Genomic DNA, 23,866 nt, shown 5'->3' on the forward strand with positions numbered 1-23,866 from the left:
CATGACATTTATTAATAGATGTTTCAGATGACAAAAATATGCTATAAAAATCCAATCTGCTGAAAGATGCTTCATAAAAAATATTTAAAAAAAAAATCTAAAATTACCCCTTGAAAAAATATTCTTTAAAAAATCCACGCCTCTATTATAACCCTTGAATAAATAGTCTTTAAAAAATCCACGCCTCTATTATAACCCTTGAAAAATATTTTTTAAAAAATCCACTCCTCTATTAAACCTTGAAAAAATATTCTTTAAAAAATCCACTCCTCTATTAACCCTTGAATAAATATTCTTTAAAAAATCCACTCCTCTATTAAACCTTGAAAAAATATTCATTTAAAAAATCCACGCCTCTATTAACCCTTGAATAAATATTCTTTAAAAAATCCACTCCTCTATTAAACCTTGAAAAAATATTCTTTAAAAAAATCCACGTCCCTGGTATACCCTTGAAGAAATATTCTTTAAAAAATCCACGCCTTTCCTTAAAAAAATATACTTTAAAAAATCCACTCCTCTATTAAACCTTGAAAAAATATTCTTTAAAAAAATCCACGCCTCTATTAGCCCTTGAAAAAATATTCTTTAAAAAATCCACTCCTCTATTAACCCTTGAATAAATATTCTTTAAAAAATCCACTCTATTAAACCTTGAAAAAATATTCTTTAAAAAATCCACTCCTCTATTAAACCTTGAAAAAATATTATTTAAAAAATCCAAGCCTCTATTAACACTTAAAAAAATATTCTTAAAAAATCCACTTCTCTATTGAACCTTGAAAAAATAATCTTTAAAAAATCCACTCCCCTTTTAAACCTTAAAAAAATATTCTTTAAAAAATCCACGCCTCTATTAACCCTTGAATAAATATTCATAAAAAATCCACGCCTCTATTAACCTTTGCAAAAAAATTATTTAAAAAATCCACGCCTCTATCGACCCTTAAAATTACTCTTTAAAAAATCCACGCCTCTATTAACCCTTGAAAATATTCTTTAAAAACCTACCGCCTTTATTAACCCTTGAAAGAATAATTCCTTTAACCTTTTATCACAGCTGTATTGAAAAACCCAGTAAGGAAAGTAGTAAAGTCGGACTGGGCCAACTATATGATACCCTTCAGCACTTTGGGTATATTCAGACGTCGCCTGTTAGTTATATATCTATATTTGAACCGATTTCAGGGAAAATTGCCAGAGACTTATTTATGTTACTTCAGTACATTGTGTCAATCGGCCTAGCTATGGATACTTTGGATTACATAAAATCGGACGAAAATATATATGGGAGCGACATCTAAATCTGAACCGATTTTCACGAAACTTAGCCGACATCATTCTAGACTTAATTCAGAACGCTATGACAAATTTCGTGCAAATCGAATGATTATCAGAGACTTAGATGCATCAATTACCTTAAATCGGACGAAAATGTATATTGGAGTGACATCTAAATCTGATCCGATTTTCACGAAACTTAGCAGACGTCATTCTAGACTTAATTCAGTACGTTATGCCAAATTCCGTGCAAATCGAAAGTTATATGGGGACTTTGGTACACCATTTACCTTAAATCGGACGAAAATATATATGGAAGATATATCTAAAACTGAACCGATTTCCACGAAACTTAACACACATCATTATAGACTCAATTAAGTACGCTATGCCAAATTTCGTGCAAATCGAAAGATATATAGGGACTTTGGTACACCATTTACCTTAAATCGGACGAAGATATATATGGGAGCTATATCTAAATCTTAAGCGATTTTCACGAAACTTTGCACACATCATTATATACTCAATTCAGTACGCTATGCCAAATTTCGTGTAAATCGAAAGATATATAGGGACTTTGGTACACAATTTACCTTAAATCGGACGAAAATATATAGAAGATATAAAAATTAAATCTGAACCGATTTGCACGAAACTTAACACACATCATTCTACATCTTATTCATTACGCTGTGCCAAATTTCGTGCAAATCGAAAGATATATAGGGACTTTGGTGCTTCATTAACATAAAATCGGACGAATATATATATGGGAGCAATATCTAAATCTGAACCGATTTTTCCCAATTTCAATAGGGTTTGTCCTTGGGCCAAACAAATGAGCTGTACCAAATTTCATCCAAATCGGATTATAAATGCGACCTGTACTTTGTTTACAATTTAACATGAACAGACGGACATGCATAAATCGATTCAGAAAGTGATTCTATGCATATTCTCAAAAGGAACCATGGGTCTATCTCAAATCCTTTTGTCTGTTACAAACATATGCAGAAAGACATAATACCCTGTACCACAGCGTGGATAAGGGTATAAAAATCGACGCCACTATTAACTATTGAAAAAAATATTCTTAATCAAATCCATGCTTTGACCATTGAAAAAAATATTCTTTAAAAAACTCACACCTCTACAAACCCTTGAAAAATATTCTTAAAAAAAACAACGCCTCTATTGTCCCTTGAAAAACATTCATTAAAAATCCCACGCCTCTATTAACCCTTGAAAGAATTATTCCTTTAACCTTTTATCACACCTGTATTGAAAAAAAATAGTATTTTTTGAAACACACATCTATTCTTTAAAAAAATCCACTCCTCTATTAACCCTTGAGAAAAAATAACCTCTTTCTTAACATCTTAATTTTGTTATCAACTTCTGTGCGCTTTAAGGAAATCAAAATAAATTCATTCGGATGTTAAACTAATTCGTAGACATAACACAAACGCACACACACGCAGTCCCATGATAGCCTGAAATTGAAATACATAGTGTCATAAATTCCAACTTGTACCATATTTTGTCACGGCCAAATGCTATGTTGGCCAAATTGTTTTTCAACGCCAAAATATGTGTAGAACATGTGTTTGTGTGTGTGTGTGGAAGCCATGTAGAACATAGGCCAAGGTCAAGATTACTTGTTGTTAGGTATTTTGGTGTGAGTTCAACATTTTTCGACTAGACTTTTATCAATCACAAAAAAACAAACACCTACACATACGTACATATCCTAGTCATAAGAACTATTAGCCACAACAACAAATAAATATCACATAGACGAAAAGTAACTTGGCCAAAATCACTAAATTCGTATTGGTGGTAATCTCGGTATTGTTACTGCTAATATTGTGTGTGTATGTATGTGTGTGTTTCTTGCTATTGTTATGCAAATAACAAGCCGAAAAAAACACGATATGTGAAGATTTTGTACGTGTTGTGAATACTTTCACAACAGCTCTCTCTGAAATACACACCCACACATGAAGTGTTACACACAAATTCAATGTCATCAATTTGTTTCAAAGAAAATTTCGTAGCTATAAAAGAAATTGTTACTTTTACTTGGATTTTCAAAAAAAAGGAACGAAAAAACAGTGGGAGTTCTTTCCTATTTTAATCAGCATGAAAACTAATGGGAACAAACACCCTGTATCCGTTTTAGCTGGGTAATTGGTTGTTTTTTTTTTTTGCGCTTCGTATTGAATGCAATTCCATTCACGATTAAATGGTGATAAATTGTATTGTAGATGAACTCATAAATGTTGTCTACAAATAAATGTTCATACATATATATATATAGCGGTAATAAAAGGGTAGAATGAAATCAAGGGCCATACAAGCGTGGATTTGTAATTATTATAAACGCGGAATGACTATACAAGCGTGGATTTTTTAGGTATATATTTTTCAGAACCAATTAAACGGGCATTTTTAAAAATATTTTTATAAGGACTTTAGTGGCATGATTTTTTTAATTTTTTTTTCAATACAGGAGTGTTGTTTAAGAATATTCTTCAAAGTCATTTAGAGGCGTGGATGTTTTAGAGAATATTTTTCAATCACCTAACGGAAACGTGGATTTTTATACCCTTCACCACGCTGTGGTACAGTGTATTATGTCATTATGCATATGTTTGTAACAGGCAAAAGGTATCGAGATAGACCCATGGTTCCTTTTGAGAATATGCATAGAATCACTTTGTGAGTCGATTTACGCATGTCCGTCCATGTATTTTTGTGAACAAAGTACAGGTCGCATTTATGATCCGATTTGGATGAAAATTGGCAAATGTCACTTATTTGACCCAAGGACGAACCCTATTGAAATTGGAGAAAATCGGTTTAGATTTACATATAGCTCCCGTATATAGTTTCGTCCGATTTTAGGTAAATGGATCACCATATTGCCAATATTTGTCCGATTGAGACAACATTTTGCACAAAGTATTGAATTAGGCACAGATTGAAGTTTTGCGAAGTTTGATTGAAATCGGTTCAAATTTAGATATAGCTCTTAGCTCTTCAGCTCTTCTATGAGGCAGAAGTAGGCCTTCAGCTTTTCTATGAGAAAGAATAAGACTTTCAGCTCTTCTATGAGGAAGAAGCAAACCTTCAGTTCTTCTATGAGGAAGAAGAAGACCTTCAGCGTTCCTATGAGGAAGAAAAATACCTTCATCGTTTCTATGAGGAAGAAAAAGACCTTCACCGTTTCTATAAGGAAGGAAAAGACCTTCAGCGTTTCTATGAAGAAGAAGACCGTCTGCTCTTCTATGAAGAAGACCTTCAGCTCTTCCATGAAGAAGAAGACCTTCAACTCTTCTATGAGGCAGAAGAAGGCCTTCAGCTCTTCTCTTCTTTGAAGAAAACATCAGCTCTTCTACGAAGAAGAATTTCAGCTTTTCTATGAAGAAAAAGAAGACCTTCAGCCCTTCTATGACGAAGAAGAAGACCTTCAGCTTTTTTATGAGGAAGAAGAAGACCTTCAGCTTTTCTATGTGAAAGAAGAAGAAGACGACAACATTAAGCTCTTCTATGAATTCGAAGAAGACCTTCAGCTCTTCTATGAATACGAAGAAGACCTTCAGCTCTTCTATGAAGAAGAAGAACACCTTCAGCTCTTCCATGAAGAAGAAGACCTTCAGCTCTTCTATGAAGAAAAAGAAGACCTTCAGCCCTTCTATGAGGAAGAAGAAGACCTTCAGCTCTTCTATGAAGAAGAAGACCTACAGCTTTTCTATGAAGAAGATCTTCAGCTCTCCTATGAGGAAGAAGAAGATCTTCAGCTCTCCTATGAGGAAGAAGAAGACCTTCAGCTCTTCTATGAGGAAGAAGAAGACCTTCAGCTCTTCTATGAGGAAAAAGAAGACCTTCAGCTCTTCTATGAGGAAGAAGAAGACCTTCAGCTCTACTATGAGGAAGAAGAAGACCTTCAGTTCTTCTATGAGGAAGAAGAAGACCTTCAGCTCTTCTACGAGGAAGAAGAAAACCTTCAGCTCTTCCATGAGGAAGAAGAAGACCTTCAGCTCTTCTATGAAGAAGAAGACCTTCAGCTCTTCTATGAAGAAGAAGACCTTCGGCTCTTCTATGAGGAAGAAGAAGACCTTCAGCTCTTCTATGAGGAAAATGAAGACCTTCAGCTCTTCTATGAAGAAAAAGAAGACCTTCAGCTCTTCTATGAAGAAAATGAAGACCTTCAGCTCTTCTATGAAGAAGAAGAAGACCTTCAGCTCTTCTATGAAGAAGAAGAATACCTTCAGCTCTTCTATGAGGAAGAAGACCTTTTTTGTTTTATGCTCACAACAACGAATAATACACATTGAATTCCAATAACCCCCGAAACAATAACCTCAATTTTATTACAATGTCCATTAATATCAATAGTGATTTGCACAAATGTTTGTATGAAAAATTCTCAAAATTTAATTAAACTACAAAATCTCCGGGAGTCCTATCGATACATTTAAATAACTCATAATTTATTGTTCGTCATGCTTATTTGCACATTTTGTTGATAAATGTTTAACAAATATTTGGTAAAGTGTCATTAGTCGGATCATTATGCGGCCATTTATATTATTTCTTCTAATAATGACATAGAGGCCAAAAACTGTAGCAACTAAACCCAAAAACGTGCCATTTCTACAAAATCGTTTGTGGTTCAAATATTTGTTTGTTAAAGGATTGTTGAACATATTTCAAACACTTTGAATAATAAATATATTTATACATGAATGACGCACTGATAGGACTGTTTTTAAGAATTAATTTATAACGGTGCTAAAGGATCTTCTTCATAGCTCTTATTCCTTCCTAGAAGAGCTGAAGAGTTTCTTCTTCGTCTTCTTGTTCTTTATAGAAAAGGTTAAGGTCTTTTTCTTCAAAGAAGAACTGAAGATATTTTTAGATAGAGGATCTGAAGGATAGAAGAATTTGTTTTTAATTACTTAAGAATGGAGGTGAATGGCTTCTTCATAGCTCTACTTCCTTCATTGAAGAGCTAAAGACCTTCTACTTCGTCATAAAAGAGCTGATGGTCTAATTCTTCATAGATGAGCTGAAGGCCTTCTTCTTTATTTTAACCACCAACTATGTGGTGGTTTTAACACATTTTTTTAGACCCTCTAAAATAAGCAGTGCATTTTTTATTTAAAAGAATTTCATGTAGGCCTCATAGATGGAGGATTCATTCTGCTATTCTATTGTATCCTGCCAATCCTTATACACGACCATGTCATAGTCACCAATTCCTTGCCTTATAATTTGCCAATGAACGTGCCATTTAACAAATTTCATTAAATGGCCAAGGGGACACGTTCATTTGGTTGAATAAAAATAATGAAGGGTAAAACAAACTGGTGTATGGTAAGGCGTCATAAGGTAATGTTGACAATGGCCTTAACCAAAATACGCAATTTGTATTTTGCAAAATCAAAAAACAAAATAAACATAAAGGCCTACTTCTTGGAAAAAGTATTGGGGCATCAAGAACAATAGGAGACAAATATCCAATTGTCAAGCTAAACGAAAATCTCTTACAAATATTCAGAAGATTTTTTTTTTTTGCAAAAAGGTTAGTAAACAATTCCAAATAATTAGAATGCCTTCAGTAATAAGGTCTTTATTATTTAGGCCATTAATTGGTATTTATGTATGTATGGCCACAATCAGGGTCAATTTGTGTAAACCCAACTTGAAATTGTGGTTGAGATAAAATCAATATTTATTCTCAAGCAACAGTTGGCTAAAAAGACAAGCAGTAGAACACACAGACACATTGTTGGGACGTTAAGTTCGGTCGGGCCATGAGGGTGACATTCAATGTACCTAAAATCGATCAGGACTTTGATATGAGCGGTAAATTGCTTTCAGGAGAAATGAAATAGCAAAATACTAACACTCATATTTGGGAATTGAGCCTGGACCCTAAACATACCAAAAATCAGGTCTGAGGGTTGAATAAACATGTTTGAAATCCTCGAAATTCTGATGATTGGAGGTACCGTTATATGGAGCCCATATCAAAATAGGGACCAATATTGATTAAAATAATGATTTAAAAATAATTTAAAACTTTTAACCGCTACATTTATCACATTAGTCAACATCGCCCCTTGAAATCATTTCAAATATAGATAAATTCAAAAAAAAAGTCTCCAACAACAAAGACAAAACTGATTTTTATCAATGATAGCATAAATTAGTTAAACTTTGACCACAAAATTAACCCTTTTTTTGCCCTTAACATATTTTACTTTTTCTTTCAATTCCATTTTGAACTATTGCCCCATTTGTTAACAAATTTCTTAGGAAAATGACTAGACATTTGTCCTGTCCTGTTCTATTCTATTTTTTAAAGAAAATACTGCAACAAGGGAATGACGAAATAGAAGTCATGACCTTAACACATTTTCATACCGATTTTTTTTTTTGGAATTCTAAATTGTGAACAGGCCATAAAGAAAGAGGCCAAAAGCCATGAAGAAAAAAGATTGCCTAATGTCAGGACATCAAAATCATCATCACTGTTGTCGTCATATAATCATTATCATTATTTTGTCCCGAATGTTGTATAAAAAATGGAGTTAGGAAAATTCATAGCTAGTAGTCTACTTCATGGAAAAACTAAAATTTTTCTTATTTTATAGAACAGCTAAAGGTATTTTATATAAAAATGAGCTGAAGGTCTTCTTCTTTCTCATAGAAGAGCTGAAGGTCTTCTTCATATTCATAGAAGAGCTAAAGGTCTTCTTCTTCATCTTCATAGAAGATCTGAAGGTCTTCATCTTCATAGAAGAGCTGAAGGTCTTCTTCTTCATAGAAGGGCTAAAAGTCTTCTTCTTCTTCATAGAAGAGCTGAAGGTCTTCTTCTTCATAGAAGAGCTGAAGGTCTTCTTCTTCATAGAAAAGCTGAATGTCTTTTTCTTCCTCATTGAAGAGCTGAAGGTCTTCTTCTTCACAGAAGAGCTGAATGTCTTCTTCATCTTCATAGAAGAGCTGAAGGTCTTCTTCTTCATCTTCATAGAAGAGCTGAAGGTCTTCTTCTTCATCTTCATAGAAGAGCTGAAGGTCTTCTTCATCTTCATAGAAGAGCTGAAGGACTTCTTCTTCATAGAAGAGCTGAAGGTCTTCTTCTTCATAGGAGAGCTGAAGGTATTCTTCTTCACAGAAGAGCTGAAGGTCTTCTTCTTCATCTTCATAGGAGAGCTGAAGGTCTTCTTCTTCATCTTCATAGAAGATCTGAAGGTCGTCTTCTTCATCTTCATAGAAGAGCTGAAGATCTTCTTCTTCATCTTCATAGAAGAGCTGAAGGTCTTCTTCTTCATCTTCATAGAAGAGCTGAAGGTCTTCTTCTTCATCTTCATAGAAGAGCTGAAGGTCTTCTTCTTCATAGAAGGGCTAAAAGTTTTCTTCTTCTTCATAGAAGAGCTGAAGGTCTTCTTCTTCTTCATAGAAGAGCTGAAGGTCTTTTTCTTCCTCATAGAAGAGCTGAAGGTCTTCTTCTTCGTAGAAGAGCTGAAGGTCTTTTTCTTCATAGAAGAGCTTAAGGTCTTTTTCTTCATAGAAGAACTGAAGGTCTTTTTCTTCATAAATGAGCTGAAGGTCTTTTTCTTCATAGAAGAGCTGAAGGTCTTCTTCTTTCTCATAGAAGAGCTGAAGGTCTTTTTCTTTCTCATAGAAGAGCTGAAGGTCTTCTTCTTTCTCATAGAAGAGCTGAAGGTCTTCTTCTTTCTCATAGAAGAGCTGAAGGTCTTCCTCTTCCTTATAGAAGAGCTGAAGGTCTTATTCTTCCTCATAGAAGAGCTGAAGGTCTTCTTCTTCCTCATAGAAGAGCTGAAGGTCTTCTTCTTCCTCATAGAAGAGCTGAAGGTCTTCTTCTTCATAGAAGAGCTGAAGGTCTTCTTCTTTTTCATAGATGAGCTGAAGGTCTTCTTCTTTCTCATAGAAGAGCTAAAAGTCTTCTTCTTTCTCATAGAAGAGCTGAAGGTCTTCTTCTTCATAGAAGAGCTGAAAGTCTTCTTCTTTCTCATAGAAGAGCTGAAGGCCTTCTTATTTCTCATAGAAGAGCTGAAGGTCTTCTTCTTTCTCATAGAAAAGCTGAAGGTCTTCCTCTTCTTCATAGAAGAGCTGAAGGTGTTCTTCTGCCTCATAGAAAAGTTGAAGGTCTTCTTCTTTCTCATAGAAGAGCTGAAGGTCTTCTTCTTTCTCATAGAATAGCTGAAGGTCTTCTTCTTTCTCATAGAAGAGCTGAAGGACTTCTTCTTTCTCATAGAAGAGCTGAAGGTCTTCTTCTTTCTCATAGAAGAGCTGAAGGTCTTCTTCTTTCTCATAGAAGAGCTGAAGGTCTTCTTCTTTCTCATAGAAGAGCTGAAGGTCTTCTTCTTTCTCATAGAAGAGCTGAAGGTCTTCCTCTTCCTTATAGAAGAGCTGAAGGTCTTCTTCTTTCTCATAGAAGAGCTGAAGGTCTTCTTCTTTCTCATAGAAGAGCTGAAGGTCTTCTTCTTTCTCATAGAAGAGCTGAAGGTCTTCTTCTTTCTCATAGAAGAGCTGAAGGTCTTCCTCTTCCTTATAGAAGAGCTGAAGGTCTTCTTCTTTCTCATAGAAGAGCTGAAGGTCTTCTTCTTTCTCATAGAAGAGCTGAAGGTCTTCTTCTTTCTCATAGAAGAGCTGAAGGTCTTCTTCTTTCTCATAGAAGAGCTGAAGGTCTTCTTCTTTCTCATAGAAGAGCTGAAGGTCTTCTTCTTTCTCATAGAAGAGCTGAAGGTCTTCTTCTTTCTCATAGAAGAGCTGAAGGTCTTCTTCTTTCTCATAGAATAGCTGAAGGTCTTCTTCTTTCTCATAGAAGAGCTGAAGGTCTTCTTCTTTCTCATAGAAGAGCTGAAGGTCTTCTTCTTTCTCATAGAAGAGCTGAAGGTCTTCTTCTTCATCTTCATAGAAGAGCTGAAGGTCTTCTTCTTCATCTTCATAGAAGAGCTGAAGGTCTTCTTCTTCATCTTCATAGAAGAGCTGAAGGTCTTCTTCTTCATCTTCATAGAAGAGCTGAAGGTCTTCTTCTTCATCTTCATAGAAGAGCTGAAGGTCTTCTTCTTTCTCATAGAAGAGCTGAAGGTCTTCTTCTTCATCTTCATAGAAGAGCTGAAGGTCTTCTTCTTCATCTTCATAGAAGAGCTGAAGGTCTTCTTCTTCATCTTCATAGAAGAGCTGAAGGTCTTCTTCTTCATCTTCATAGAAGAGCTGAAGGTCTTCTTCTTCATAGAAAGGCTAAAAGTCTTCTTCTTCATAGAAGAGCTGAAGGTCTTCTTCTTCATAGAAGAGCTGAATGTCTTTTTCTTCCTCATAGAAGAGCTAAAGGTCTCCTTCTTCGTAGAAGAGCTGAAGGCCTTTTTCTTCATAGAAGAGCTGAAGGTCTTTTTCTTCATAGAAGAGCTGAAGGTCTTTTTCTTCATAGAAGAGCTGAAGGTCTTTTTCTTCATAGAAGAGCTGAAGGTCTTCTGCTTTCTCATAGAAGAGCTGAAGGTCTTCTGCTTTCTCATAGAAGAGCTGAAGGTCTTCTTCTTTCTCATAGAAGAGCTGAAGGTCTTCTTCTTTCTCATAGAAGAGCTGAAGGTCTTCTTCTTTCTCATAGAAGAGCTGAAGGCCTTCTTCTTTCTCATAGAAGAGCTCAAGGTCTTCTTATTTCTCATAGAAGAGCTGAAGGTCTTCTTATTTCTCATAGAAGAGCTGAAGGTCTTTTTCTTCATAGAAGAGCTGAAGGTCTTCTTCTTTCTCATAGAAGAGCTGACGGTATTCTTCTTTCTCATAGAAGAGCTGAAGGTCTTAGTCTTCCTCAAAGGAACACTGAAGGTTTTCTTCTTCCTCAAAGGAGCACTGAAGGTTTTCTTCTTACTCATAGAAAAGCAAGAGGTTTTCTTCTTCATGGAAGAGCGGAAGGTCTTCTTCTTTCTCATAGAAGGTCTTCTTCATCTTAGAAGAGCAAAAGTTTCTTCTTCATAGAAGAGCTAAAGGTCTTCTTGTTCATAGTAGAGCTGAAGGTCTTCTCGTCATAAAATCACTGAAGGTCATCTTTTTCGTCATAGAGGAGTCGAAGTTAATCTTCATAGAAGGACTCTAGGTCTTCGGTAATACTTTGTTCAGATGAAGTCTTTAAGGGCTTTTATGAGAAGAGCTGAAGGTATTCTTCTTTTGTCATAAAAAAGCTGATGGCCTTCTTCCTGGCCGTTCACAGGAGGACTGAGGTTTTCCTTCGTAATAGACAAGCTGAAGGTTTTTTTCTTCAAAGAAGATTTGAAGGTCTTCTTCTTCAAAATAATTCCTCTTGGTGTACACATAACTTTTTGACTGATAAATTTTAATTTAGGTACCTGTTTTGATATAGGCTTCATATGAAGATCCCAGTTAGTTAGTTATTGTTATGATCTATAGTGTAAAAATTGACTTATCATAAAGTATTGACCCATTTGACTTATTATTTATTTTTTATTATTTTCTCTTAAATTTGCAGAAGACTAATCGGTAATCCGCTATTGCATTTAAGTCCTGAGACATTTGTGCAGAACAACTATCTGGACGCCTTGTAAGGTTTATTACTTATAACCTTCACATTGTTATTATTATTTTTTTATGTGCAATATTTTTTCCAGATCTTTGGCCTACACACCGCTGAAAATAGACGAAACTATTTTACACGCGCTCAATTTATCCTATCTAAATTTAAATGGTATAAAATTTGAAAGGATCGATTTCGAGACGATACAAAATATGTTGAATTTAAAATATATTATCTATGATCGGTTCTACTATTGTTCAATGACACCGAATATAAGACAATGTAAGGCGAACATAGATGGTGTATCGTCGTTCAAGGACCTGTTAAGTAAACCTGTGTTACGTTATTCGGCCTGGATTATGGCTGTAATTACGATAACCGGTAATATTATGGTGTTGTGGGGACGTTTTATATATCGTGATGAAAATAAAGCTGTCACAATGGTTATACGGAATTTGGCATTGGCCGATATACTAATGGGTTTCTATTTGCTGATAATTGGTATGCAGGATCATCGATATCGTAATGTTTATCATAGGTAAGGAGGGATAAGATTTCAAATCCGAATCTTAATAACAAAAAAATGTCTCATTGCAGGGTTGCTTTGGACTGGATATCATCATGGCACTGTGCTGCCGTGGGAGCTTTGGCTGTTAGCTCTTCCGAGGTTTCGATGTTAATATTGGCCTTTATGTCGTTGGAACGTTTCTTGCTTATTGCCGATCCATTTCGTGGCCATCACCACATAAGTGTGAAAAACATATTCTTTGCCCTGTTAAGTATTTGGGTAATGGGTGTTGGTATTGCAGTGGCTCCTCTCATACTATGGCACTCGAGTACAAAATTTTATGGCACCTATTCGGGTACATGTTTTCCATTGCATATCCAGGAACCGTATCCTCTGGGTTGGCAATATTCAGCTTTTATGTTTCTCGGTGTAAACCTTTTTCTACTCATAATGATTGGATTTTTATATACCGCGCTATTGGTTTCAATATGGCGTACGCGAAAGGCAACGCCTTTATCCTTGCTGGATTGTGAATTTGCTGTACGATTCTTTTTTATTGTATTAACGGATGCGCTGTGTTGGGCACCCATAATTATTGCCAAAATATGGGTATTTTTTAATTACAATATTTCTGGTAGGTTTTGAAAGCATAGAATAAGGAAGAACATATATTAAATTATTTGTTGTTTTTATTAGATGATATCTATGCCTGGTTAGTGGTATTCATTTTACCCCTCAATTCGGCTGTCAATCCCCTCCTGTATACGTTTACCACCCCAAAATATCGCAATCAGGTATTAATGCGCGGTTGGAAGAAAATAACTGCACGGCGTCGTCATCATCAGGATCCATCAAATGGTTTGGCCACAACAATTGCCACGGGTACGGGTTCGTCACAGCAACAGGGTAAGTATACATTTAAATGGAAGACAAATAATAAGAGCTAAGGTCTTCTTCATAGAAGAGCTGAACGTCTTCTTCATAGAAATGCTGAAAATCTTCTTCTTCATAGAGCTGAGGTCTTCTTCTTCATAGAAGAGCTGAAGGTCTTCTTCTTCATAGAAGAGCTGAAGGTCTTCTTCTTCGTAGAAGAGCTGAAGGTCTTCTTCTTCGTAGAAGAGCTGAAGGTCTTCTTCTTCTTCGTAGAAGAGCTGAAGGTCTTCTTCTTCTTCGTAGAAGAGCTGAAGGTTTTCTTCTTCTTCGTAGAAGAGCTGAAGGTCTTCTTCTTCTTCGTAGAAGAGCTGAAAGTCTTCTTCTTCTTCGTAGAAGAGCTGAAGGTCTTCTTCATAGAAGAGCTGAAGGTCTTCTTATTCATAGAAGAGCTGAAGGTCTTCTTCTTCATAGAAGAGCTGAAGGTCTTCTTCTTCATAGAAGAGCAGAAGGTCTTCTTCTTCATAGAAGATCCGAAGGACTTCTTCTTCATAGAAGAGGTCTGAAGGTCTTCTTCTTCATAGAAGAGCTGAAGGTCTTCTTCTTCATAGAAGAGCTGAAGGTCTTCTTCTTCATAGAAGAGCTGAAGGTCTTCTTCTTCATAGAAGAGCTGAAGGTCTTCTTCTTCATAGAAGAGCTGAAGGTCTTCTTCATAGAAGAGTTGAAGGTCTTCTTTTTCTTCACAGAAGAGCTGAAGGTCTTCTTCTTCATAGAAGAGCTGAAGGCATTTTTCTTCTTCTTCATAGAAGAGCTTAAGACCCTATCCTTATTCATAGAAAGGCTGAAGGTTTTTTTCTTCATAGAAGAGCTAAAGACCTTCTACTTCATAGAAGAACTATACGACTTCTTTTTCATAGAAAAGCTTAAGTTCTTCTTCATAGATGAACTGAATGTCCTCTTCTTCATAGAAGAAGAGCTGAAAGACTACTTCTTTGAAAGATACTGAAAATATTCTGCAAACAAGTTTGGAATGCTAAATTGCAACCACTTCAATTGGAACATCAGGGCCAGGGTCAAACATGGACCTATATTCATACTTTTCTACAATTATATGTCTCACCCTCCAAGATCCCGCAAAGCAACATTACAATGTATTTGTTAGAAAATTCTAAAGGGTCTCCTACGAGTATTTCAAGGTGTTGTAATCGAATGGACAAATATAATATAAACTTCAGCCTATGGTGAAGACTTCTATAATCAGAATCCTTCCAGAAATTCTTTTCTAGACAAAATTCAATATTACGGTCTTCTAAATGTGCTCTAACTATAAAAGTCATTTAAAAGACTTTCTAAAAGATTTTTTTAATATATAAATAAAGTCTAAGCGATGTTCATCTTTAGTCAGAATTATGTTTAAATAACCAAAGAAGTAAATAATGAATTTCCTTCGGAATTTGTAAATTACTAGTTCAATAGACTAATTGTTTTTAACAGAGTGAGTTAAAGCAAAGTGATATTTTATGAACTTTTATGGAGCTATTTCATAGACCTCCGTTGACAAAAAACCTTACCGAACTAAAAATTAATTAAATCTAGTTTAATTAAATTCCCGTGAAATCTTTTATTGAGCTATTTCATAGACCTTCGTTGACAAAAAACCTTACCGAACTAAAAATTAATTAAATCTAGTTTAATTAAATTACCCTGAAATCAGGTGTCCTTCTCCAAAAACTTTATTCCTATTAATACAGCTAACACATCATCTCTTTCTCTACTTCCAGAAGAATCAAGCGGCAAGGCAATTCCATTGGCATACAGTAAATAACTCTTCCAAAGACTTGGCGTCAAAACCGTACTCTCCACCCAGAGAGAAAAACAAATGCATTTATTGTTGTTGCCAAAGAAAATATTGTTTTTATGAAGTTTTTTTATAGCAAAATTAATGCTCAGTTTTTAAAATGTTTTTTTTTTTTATTTTTTTTTAACAAAATGTAACAAAAGTATTAAAACCTAGTCTAACTAAAATACATATGTATATGTAAATGTGTAAAACACTATTTTTAATAAATGTTGAATATGTACAAAAGAACATTAATAAACAAGGTTTATATTTCATCAAGGGAGCACCGATATTAGTCGCTATAAACGATATCAAAGAACAAGAACTTTTTTCCAGACTTTTGAATACCCTCCTTGTCTATTGCTGCGTAGAACTTTCAAAAACGAGACCAATAAATATGATCAATCTTTATTACTGTATTATTGAATAGAATTTAAAAATGGAAGTAACGTTTTCCATTTATTCCCCTGGTGTTGGGTTCCATATCTAACATCTGTTTTTGAAAATAGTTTAACAATCTTTTTTGTAGTTTCCATTTCAATCATCTCCTATTTTACCCACTGGGTGGAGTTTATCACGGCATTATTTCTCCCATTTCATTCAGAATAAGTCTATAGTGAGAAATGCGAACAAACAGCACTGTGAAATGTTGCTCAGATTTGGTTGTTTTTGGAATTTTCTCCCGAACAAAATAATCGTAACGTAAAAAATCAAAATTAACAATTTGAGTCAAATAGAAAAACAAATTATATTTCTTTTTTTTCAAAAGTAAATAAAAATACTTTATTTTCATGTAATGCTACACCTCCTCTTCTTCCTCTTCACCCTCTTCGATTGGAACTACCTTAACTAAATTGACTTTTGAACGAGCCACATGAAATTTGCGCATCTCTTCCAGTTGTTCTTTGGACAATTCAATGTTGTGTTTCCGTTTTACATGGACCTTTAATCTAAAAAAGAAACAAAAAATTATAACAACAAATATTCATTACTTTTAAATGCTGTAATAACTTACTTAGCCTTTGCCGGATAACCACGCTGACAATAAAGACACTCAAATGGCATTGCACTATGTGAAAATTCATGATTCCTTAGCGATGATGATGAAGTGAAAAATTTCCCACAATCTGGATAATTGCAACCAAATCGTACATTATTATGCCGAACATTTTTGTGAGTATTTAAATGACCCAGCTGGGCAAATTTCTTATCACATAAATTGCAGGCGTACGGAAAATCTCCGGTATGAAAACGCATATGCACCTCAAGGCTACGTCGTATGGCGAACACTTTCTGACACACATCGCACTGAAAGCCAGTCTTATTGTGAAATGTCTGGATATGACAGTCCATAGCTTGTTTGGTGGCATAAACGCGACCACAATATTTACATGGGAATTTGGGACGATCTTCTTCGTGACAACGTCGATGGGTAATCATGCGTGAAAAGTTGGGAAACACTTTGTGACAATAGTCACAGGCAAATTCACCAAAGTGGCGTTTACGTGATATCGATGTGACACCAACATCTTTGCCGTTATCAATCATTTCTATAAATTCAACACAAGCCTCATCATTACCACCTTGCTCCTCACCATCATCTTTTTCTATCAGTTCATAGGCAAATTCATCATTATTGTGATTGGCTGCATGGACTGCAGTTGCTTCATTTTTCATTTCTAGTGGTATATGTTCCTTGTTTGCAACCGCCACCACATTATCTTGCCATGAACGATTTGTATCATCTTCAAGATTTTGTGAATCTTGTGACGATTCATCGAAATCCCTATTTCCCATTGTTACGCTGGCATATTGTGAATTATGTTCTTGTTGTTCTGAAATATTATCCGCTTCAAAGAAATATTCCCCATTATCATCCATATGTAAGACGATTTGACTGGCGTTGGTTGTAGATAACTTAGATTGTTGGGTTTCTGTGGAAAAATAATTTTTAGATTATATTACATGGAAAGGAATTACATTTACTGACCACCAACCTTCATCTTCCAAAGCCTCAACAATGTTGAACTCATCACAATCCAAATGTTCCTCTTGAACATCTGTTGGGGATAGAGCTTGCACAATTTCATTACGAGTGATACCATCATTATTACCATGCTGATCAAGGCAATCATGATGACCACCATCAGTGTTATCCACAAAAATGTTTGTGTGTATCTCCTGGTTATCCTTTGATTTTGTTTCAAGCTCTCCATTTTCATATGTCTGAAGAAGTGATTCCATACTAATAGATGATTCAATTGTTGGTTCCTTAGTAGAATCTGTCTCAGCAGCTATCACATAATTTGACATGGACAATTCGGTATTTTTCTCCAATGTTTCTTCCACTGTTTCAAATTCTTCTATTTGTTTTGTAACTTCTTCCATTTTTTGTTGATATTGTTCCAAGGAACGTTTAGACTCTTCGACTTTCTTATAGAAATCATAGCTCATCTGTAATTCCAGGCCACACGATTTACACAAATTGTGTGGTAGATTATTACATTCATTTAAATTGATTTTTGTACATATTGTAAAACATTCGCCATATGTTAAGTTATCATCTTCATCATAGATCATCGACAGATCCAGGCATTGGTTTTCCTCCGGAATTTGTAGACATACCCGGCAAAGTTCTGACAAATCATCGGGCATATCAATCACATCATTTGCAGTCATCTTGGGCGGGTATAGTTAAATGAATCACTTAGAAAATTTATTGGAGTAACTGCATCACCACCACAACGACGATGTTATGGATCTTGGTTCCGTTCCGCTTAAAGATCTATAACATGCGAGACCGACAAATTCATCTATTTTGTTATCAGAGAGAGAGTACCACTGAATTCTATAAAATATGGGTCCAATGGAAGTCACGTATCCATATGGGACAGGCTTTGAATCTGATTTGTCCTCTGTGTCCAGTCCAGCCAGCAAGCCCCAGTTACTTTGGTTTTGGGTAGCTCACATTCAGAGTTTGTATACTGAAATGAAAGCAAACGAACCAAGGAGGATTCGCGTGTTTACGAATGAGGTAAAAACAAACGAGCGATACTGCAACAGCTGTTCTTTTTCTTTGCCGCCGTTAAATAATCATTCATCGGCTTGGCCTAAAAGGCTAAGCAAAATTATCGAGTTGCGCGTTAACGCTTCAAAAGTTAAACAATGTGAAACTCATGGTACAATAATAAAAGGTAGAGCAGCCTGAGGCGAATAACAAAAAAGCAACTACGCACGTGTGGCCTCTTCTGCCAAAAATAAAATAAATATACGCAACAAATGTTTGTGTTTACTTGACATTTTTTTCAACACAAAACTAAAAACGCGAAAAATGAATGAAAGGTTATGATTTCTTCCCAAAATCCAGTAGGGAATGCCATATAATGTTTGTTTTATCCATAACAAAGTAATTACTTCCATCCATAACAAAGTAATTATTTAACTCCGAAGCGCAACACACATCAAGCTCAAACGTTTGTCCCAATTTATATTAGGCAAGTTTTCTTGCAACAAGTCTTTGTTTGTAGGAGAGAGGGGCAAAGGGGAATAAAAATGTAAAAAATTTTCCAAAAAAAAAAACATATAAAACCCAATTGCCTTGTACAGACGCATGAAGCAAATTCAAACGGGAACGACAAGAATTTCCGCAAGTACCCTTGCCTAATATAAATAGGGACTTTAAGGTATCGTTTCCTCCTGCATTCATTCTGCTCATGTTCATGGTGGTTTGAAGTGCAATTTCCATTTCACCATTACAACGTCAACCTATCAATCCCTATTTACTTACGCCGGCAAAAATATCACTGCGCCTACGGTATATTCAAGGGTTGAAATGTAAATTGTAAACAAAACTTATGAAAAAAATAATTTAAATCGATAAAATAATTGTATAGCTTAAAATCCCATCAGAAAAACATGGGTTTAGATGAAAGGGAGACCCAAGTGCCAATGATGGTGGAAGAAACAACACAAGTGCCAATAATTGTGCAGCACAGTACAACAAAAATGCATGATATGGATTTGAAACAAGAGGATGAGGGTAGTTTTTATATTTTAATACCATTTACCGTGTTCTTGGTTATTATATTTTTGTCCCTAATGGTAGGTGGTGATTGTTCAAGTGGTCAATCAGTTATTTTTAAATGACATACATTTTCTTTTTGAAGGTATTTCTTATGGCCCGTAATCGTCGACGTATTGCACATGTCTATTGTAAAAAACGTCATGGAAAACGTTTTCCATACGACGATGATGATGCATATGATTCCCCCTTGGAGCAGGACCCCGAAGCGATGCATGAAGAAGAGGATGAGGTGGATAATGAAGATAATCCAACGAAAAGTTTATTGAGGGGAAAGCTACAAATCAATAATGTAAGTAAAGTTGGAAAAGAAAGTTCTAGGTATCTCCCTAAAAGGTTTTACAACTGGTCCCTAGGAATATCATATTGTCCTGTCCTATGAACCTTTCAAAATTGTCGGAATGTATATATTTCGTACCAAGATATATCTGTGGAGAGACTAGAATATCCAAATTTTCAAAGTCATGTTCATTGGTTGAAGTGATTTTTTCTTCTTCTCTATTTTCAGCGTTACGAAAACTACTTAAGTACTTCTCATCTTAACAAATCTTCGGAATTGTTTACCTAAATCGCACACATATTACAACAGGTTACAGCTCGCATTATTACAAAAGTATTATTTATTATAAACAATTCAACAGGCTAGTCAACTTAGAAAAATAAAGATTTTACTGCACATATTACAAATTACTTACGTACATTTCCAACTAATATCAATATTATAATAATTATTTTATTTAGACTAATATTTAAAAAAGAAAAAACAATGAACAAATATATATTTTAAATCTTCCAATTAAAAAGAACTGCCAATCTTAATACATATACATACTATATCATTATGATATACGTTTAACTTTGTCGGTCTGCCAATATTCTAGAAGTCAAGTCATAAAAACCAAAGAAAAATGCACCTCCCAATGTGATCCACATGACACGTGGTACAAAACCGGCAAATAAACTGCAATTCACAAAAAACATGAAGTAAAATGAAATATAAAGAAAAAAAATCGTCAAACATACCCAGCTATTCCCCTTTCACGATATATTGAAATCATTACTTTTGGTATGGATAATTTACGTATGGCACTATTTTGTTCAGCCAACATAATGCGTGTCTTAACCACATCCAATGGCGTTGTTAAACCAGCCGAAATACCTCCAGCTACAGCACCACATAAGGCCACACTTAATGGTGTTGATTGTATACCCGTTAGAGGTTCCCATTGAAGTTTAAAGAATTCCCACAATGGATATTGTATTAAACTAAAGGGTATTTCACGCATTATTGTCGAACCAAAACCACGATAAAGACCTTTACGCAAACCTTCAGTTTTATAGGCAGTCCAAAGAATTTGTAATGCACCATTTTGTGATTTCGTACCCAAGGCCTGTCGTCTTTGTTTGGCAATTTCGACGGGTACTCTTATTAAACAGGCTAACTATGAAGAAAATTAAAAAAATGACATTAATAGATTTATTTTTTGCTTCGAAAATAAAAGTCTACATACCACTTCTGCACTTGAAGCCGACACCATGTGTATATATGGTGAATTTTTGGTACACCCACTAAGATCACAAAAGAGTTTCTTAAAATTCTCATAGGCACAAAAGAATAGAGCAGCTGTGGGAGCACTACCGGCAGCAGCTGGTGCTAAGCCTTTATAAATTCCCTTAAAACCCCCAGCTCGCCAAAAACCTCTGCCACTTTGCAGACGAGTTTTTACTGTATCAATTGGAAATAGGGCAATATCCACAACCATACCAGCAACACCACCGGCCTAAAAGGATACAAAAGAAATCAAATGAAATTTCCTCTTATCTTGACCCTTGACAATCTTCTTAAAATATCCAAAATTTAAAAGGGATTTTAATAAATATAGGCCGTAGACTGTTGATTGTAAGTAAATTTTTGAATAATATCCAAGCTTCTGATGGTCCAAGACAAAAGTTTGTATAAAACATCCAAACTTTTTGAAAATCCTCGGTTTTAATTGTTTATAAAAAAATCTGGATAATCAACGCTTTAGACCCATCATCAACGCTTTAAATTTATTTAATAGTTCTCGAGAAAAAAGGTTTTCCATGGTTCTTGACGTTTTACTGGCAATAAATTATTTATATTGGTCCTTATTTTGGACTTTTATTACCGCCTGTGCTGAATTCATTATCGTATACAAAATTTACCATTCTACCGCCTAAACTTTGACCTTAATCGAAATTATTTAATTATATATTCATTTTCACTTGTTTACTTCATTCAACTTACTACCAATGAATTTATAAAGTTATGTCTGGTTGCCTCATCTGGGGTCATGGTCGCAGCGATATCAGGGTTAATAACACCTGAACCAATTTCGGCAGTCTCCATTTAATTTAACTTCAAAAATACTTATTAAACAAATAATCGTTTTGCTACAATAAACATTCGTTTATGTAGCAATTGAAGATAAACAAAAAACGAGTTTTAATTAATAATTTATAATTATCAAAATCACTGAATTACAAAACCATGTTCTCGGTCTGTTGTTTTGGTTTTGTTGTTGCTATTCGTAACGACCTAATAGGGATATATAAGTCGACTTTTGGCTGATAAGACAAACAGATGATTGAAAGCAGGGCACATGAAAATATCAGTGTTGTAAAGCGATTTAATAAAACTTTATATACCAACATTTGATTTGAATAAAATTCAGAAATCTAATAAAATATATAATCCTAACAGCATCATTATTATACATATGGACCAAATCACACCTTTTGAGCAGAGTATATATTGATAGATACCACAATTAGCCCACTTATTCATTTATTTGTAATGAGGTTAGACTATTTTTTTAAACGTGTTGGTGCGCCTTACCCCTTACGCATTTGTTTAGCAGAGTGTGGGCTGTTTAGTTTGCTGGTGATTTTATTTGCATAGAAAATTTGCGCAATTCTTCCAGATGGCGGCTAATTCCAAAAAAGCCATAGTAAGTCCATTAAATCCCACTAAGAATTCATCCGAATATTAATTATTTGCTTTCGTAGAACAAACTAAGATCCCTGGCATTGGTGTGCACTGGCGGCGGTTTAGTATTTTCCGGTTTATGTATTAATCAAGGCAATGAAGGCTATTATAAGAATGTGTTGATGCCAGCCACACGCCTTCTGCCACCGGAAACCAGTCACAAATTGGCCGTGTGGTGTTGTAAATATAAAATATTTGGAAAACCTGCCAAGCAGGATGATGCTATTTTGGTATGTTCTAAATACTTGGAAAAGAAGGAAATGTGTGTTGATTTTGTTTACTTTCAGGCCACAAATTTCTTTGGTCACAATGTGGAAAACCCCTTGGGCATTGCTGCTGGTTTTGATAAGCACGGCGAAGCCGTTGAGGGTTTAAAGCAATTGGGATTTGGTTTTGTTGAAATTGGATCGGTGACACCAGAGCCCCAGCCCGGTAATCCCCAACCAAGAGTTTTTCGTTTGGTCAACGATGAGGCCATCATAAATCGTTATGGTTTCAATAGTGAAGGTCACACAGTGGTTTTTCAACGTCTAAAAGAACTCAAAGATTCGGGTCGTTTTAATGGCATTTTGGGTATAAATCTGGGAAAAAATAAAACTTCCCCTTCGGCCAAGGACGATTACAAGCAAGGTGTACAATTGTTTGGCCCCATTGCTGATTATCTGGTTATAAACATTAGCAGTCCCAATACTCCCGGATTGAGAGATTTACAGGGCAAAAAAGATTTACAAGAACTATTGGAAACAGTGATACAAACACGTAATGAATTACCCTATAACAATAAAGTACCTGTCCTATTGAAAATTGCTCCCGACCTAACAACTCAAGATATCAAAGATATTGCTTCGGTTATAAATAAAAAGTCTTGCCATGTTGATGGTCTAATTGTCTCCAATACAACGGTGTCACGTGAAAATCTCAAAGATGTTGAGGTAGCTAAAGAAACTGGAGGTCTTAGTGGAGTACCTTTACGTTCGAAGTCGACACAACTTGTTGCCGAAATGTATTACCAGACAAGTGGTAAAATACCCATTGTTGGAGTGGGTGGTATTTCATCGGGTCAGGATGCATTTGAGAAACTGGAAGCTGGTGCTTCTTATTTACAACTGTATACATCATTCATTTACCAAGGGCCACCGGTGGTGAAACGCATTAAGCAAGAACTTGCTGAAATTCTAAAAGCTAAAGGATACAAGTCGATTGGCGAAGCGGTGGGCAGTAATTATAAGGCCTACTTGGGCAAGTAGGTTTTAGTTTTAAGGCAAATGTTTGTATTTCACAGTAGAAATATGACTTTCAATGATTGGATTAAGATTAACGGCACAAATAAAAATGTTTCCCATGACAACTGTGTTCTTATTTCGCATCTCGAATGTTGAAGTTTTTATTCCTAGTTTACATATTAATTATTCCGTGTTGAAATACTTTAAAGATTTAATTCTTTTTATTTTCATATATATTTATTTTTACTATTTTAATAATAAACTAATTATTATTGGCTTCCTTAACACTAAGTACACGTCCTTCCAAGAAGTGTACATTTTGATTGCAGGCACTGTTATAGGCATCACTAGCACTAAAGGTTACAAAACCATAACCCTTTGAGAAGCCCTGCTGTTTGTCATATACAATGGCAGCCGACGAGACATGGCCAAATTTGGAGAAATAGGTTTGCAACTCCTTTTGGCCAACTGTCCAGGGTAAATTAC

The 23,866-nt window shown here is 35.2% G+C and overlaps 4 protein-coding genes across 4 annotated transcripts in view; 3 read left to right on the forward strand and 1 right to left on the reverse strand.

The window, feature by feature from the left end:
- Window positions 1–15,051, forward strand: part of LOC133324368 (relaxin receptor 2) — a 37,586-nt gene extending 22,535 nt beyond the window's left edge. Inside the window, exons 7-11 of the mRNA XM_061533212.1 lie at window positions 11,804–11,875; window positions 11,943–12,386; window positions 12,446–12,990; window positions 13,053–13,262; window positions 15,008–15,051. Coding sequence (XP_061389196.1) covers window positions 11,804–11,875; window positions 11,943–12,386; window positions 12,446–12,990; window positions 13,053–13,262; window positions 15,008–15,051 — 1,315 coding nt within the window. The remainder of the gene's footprint in view (window positions 1–11,803; window positions 11,876–11,942; window positions 12,387–12,445; window positions 12,991–13,052; window positions 13,263–15,007) is intronic.
- Window positions 15,052–15,865: 814 nt separating this feature from the next.
- LOC133324370 (zinc finger protein 181) lies at window positions 15,866–17,745 on the reverse strand. The gene is made up of 3 exons (XM_061533213.1): window positions 17,064–17,745; window positions 16,082–17,000; window positions 15,866–16,016 (listed from the first exon to the last, which is right to left on the reverse strand). Exons 1-3 carry the CDS (start codon window positions 17,743–17,745, stop codon window positions 15,866–15,868), a joined length of 1,752 nt encoding a protein of 583 aa, XP_061389197.1.
- Window positions 17,746–18,981: 1,236 nt separating this feature from the next.
- Window positions 18,982–19,721, forward strand: LOC133324371 (uncharacterized). The gene is made up of 3 exons (XM_061533214.1): window positions 18,982–19,167; window positions 19,233–19,439; window positions 19,656–19,721. Exons 1-3 carry the CDS (start codon window positions 18,982–18,984, stop codon window positions 19,713–19,715), a joined length of 453 nt encoding a protein of 150 aa, XP_061389198.1. The 3' UTR covers window positions 19,716–19,721.
- Window positions 19,722–22,075: 2,354 nt separating this feature from the next.
- On the forward strand, window positions 22,076–23,404 carry LOC133324375 (dihydroorotate dehydrogenase (quinone), mitochondrial). The gene is made up of 3 exons (XM_061533219.1): window positions 22,076–22,119; window positions 22,178–22,387; window positions 22,445–23,404. The coding sequence occupies exons 1-3, from the start codon at window positions 22,093–22,095 to the stop codon at window positions 23,402–23,404; spliced, it is 1,197 nt and encodes a 398-aa protein (XP_061389203.1). The 5' UTR covers window positions 22,076–22,092.
- Window positions 23,405–23,866: the final 462 nt, after the last annotated feature.

This window comes from Musca vetustissima, unplaced genomic scaffold (genome assembly GCF_032173495.1).
Source record: "Musca vetustissima isolate MV318-11 ecotype Yass unplaced genomic scaffold, APGP_CSIRO_Mvet_v1 utg1469, whole genome shotgun sequence".
Taxonomy (NCBI): Eukaryota; Metazoa; Arthropoda; class Insecta; order Diptera; family Muscidae; genus Musca; species Musca vetustissima.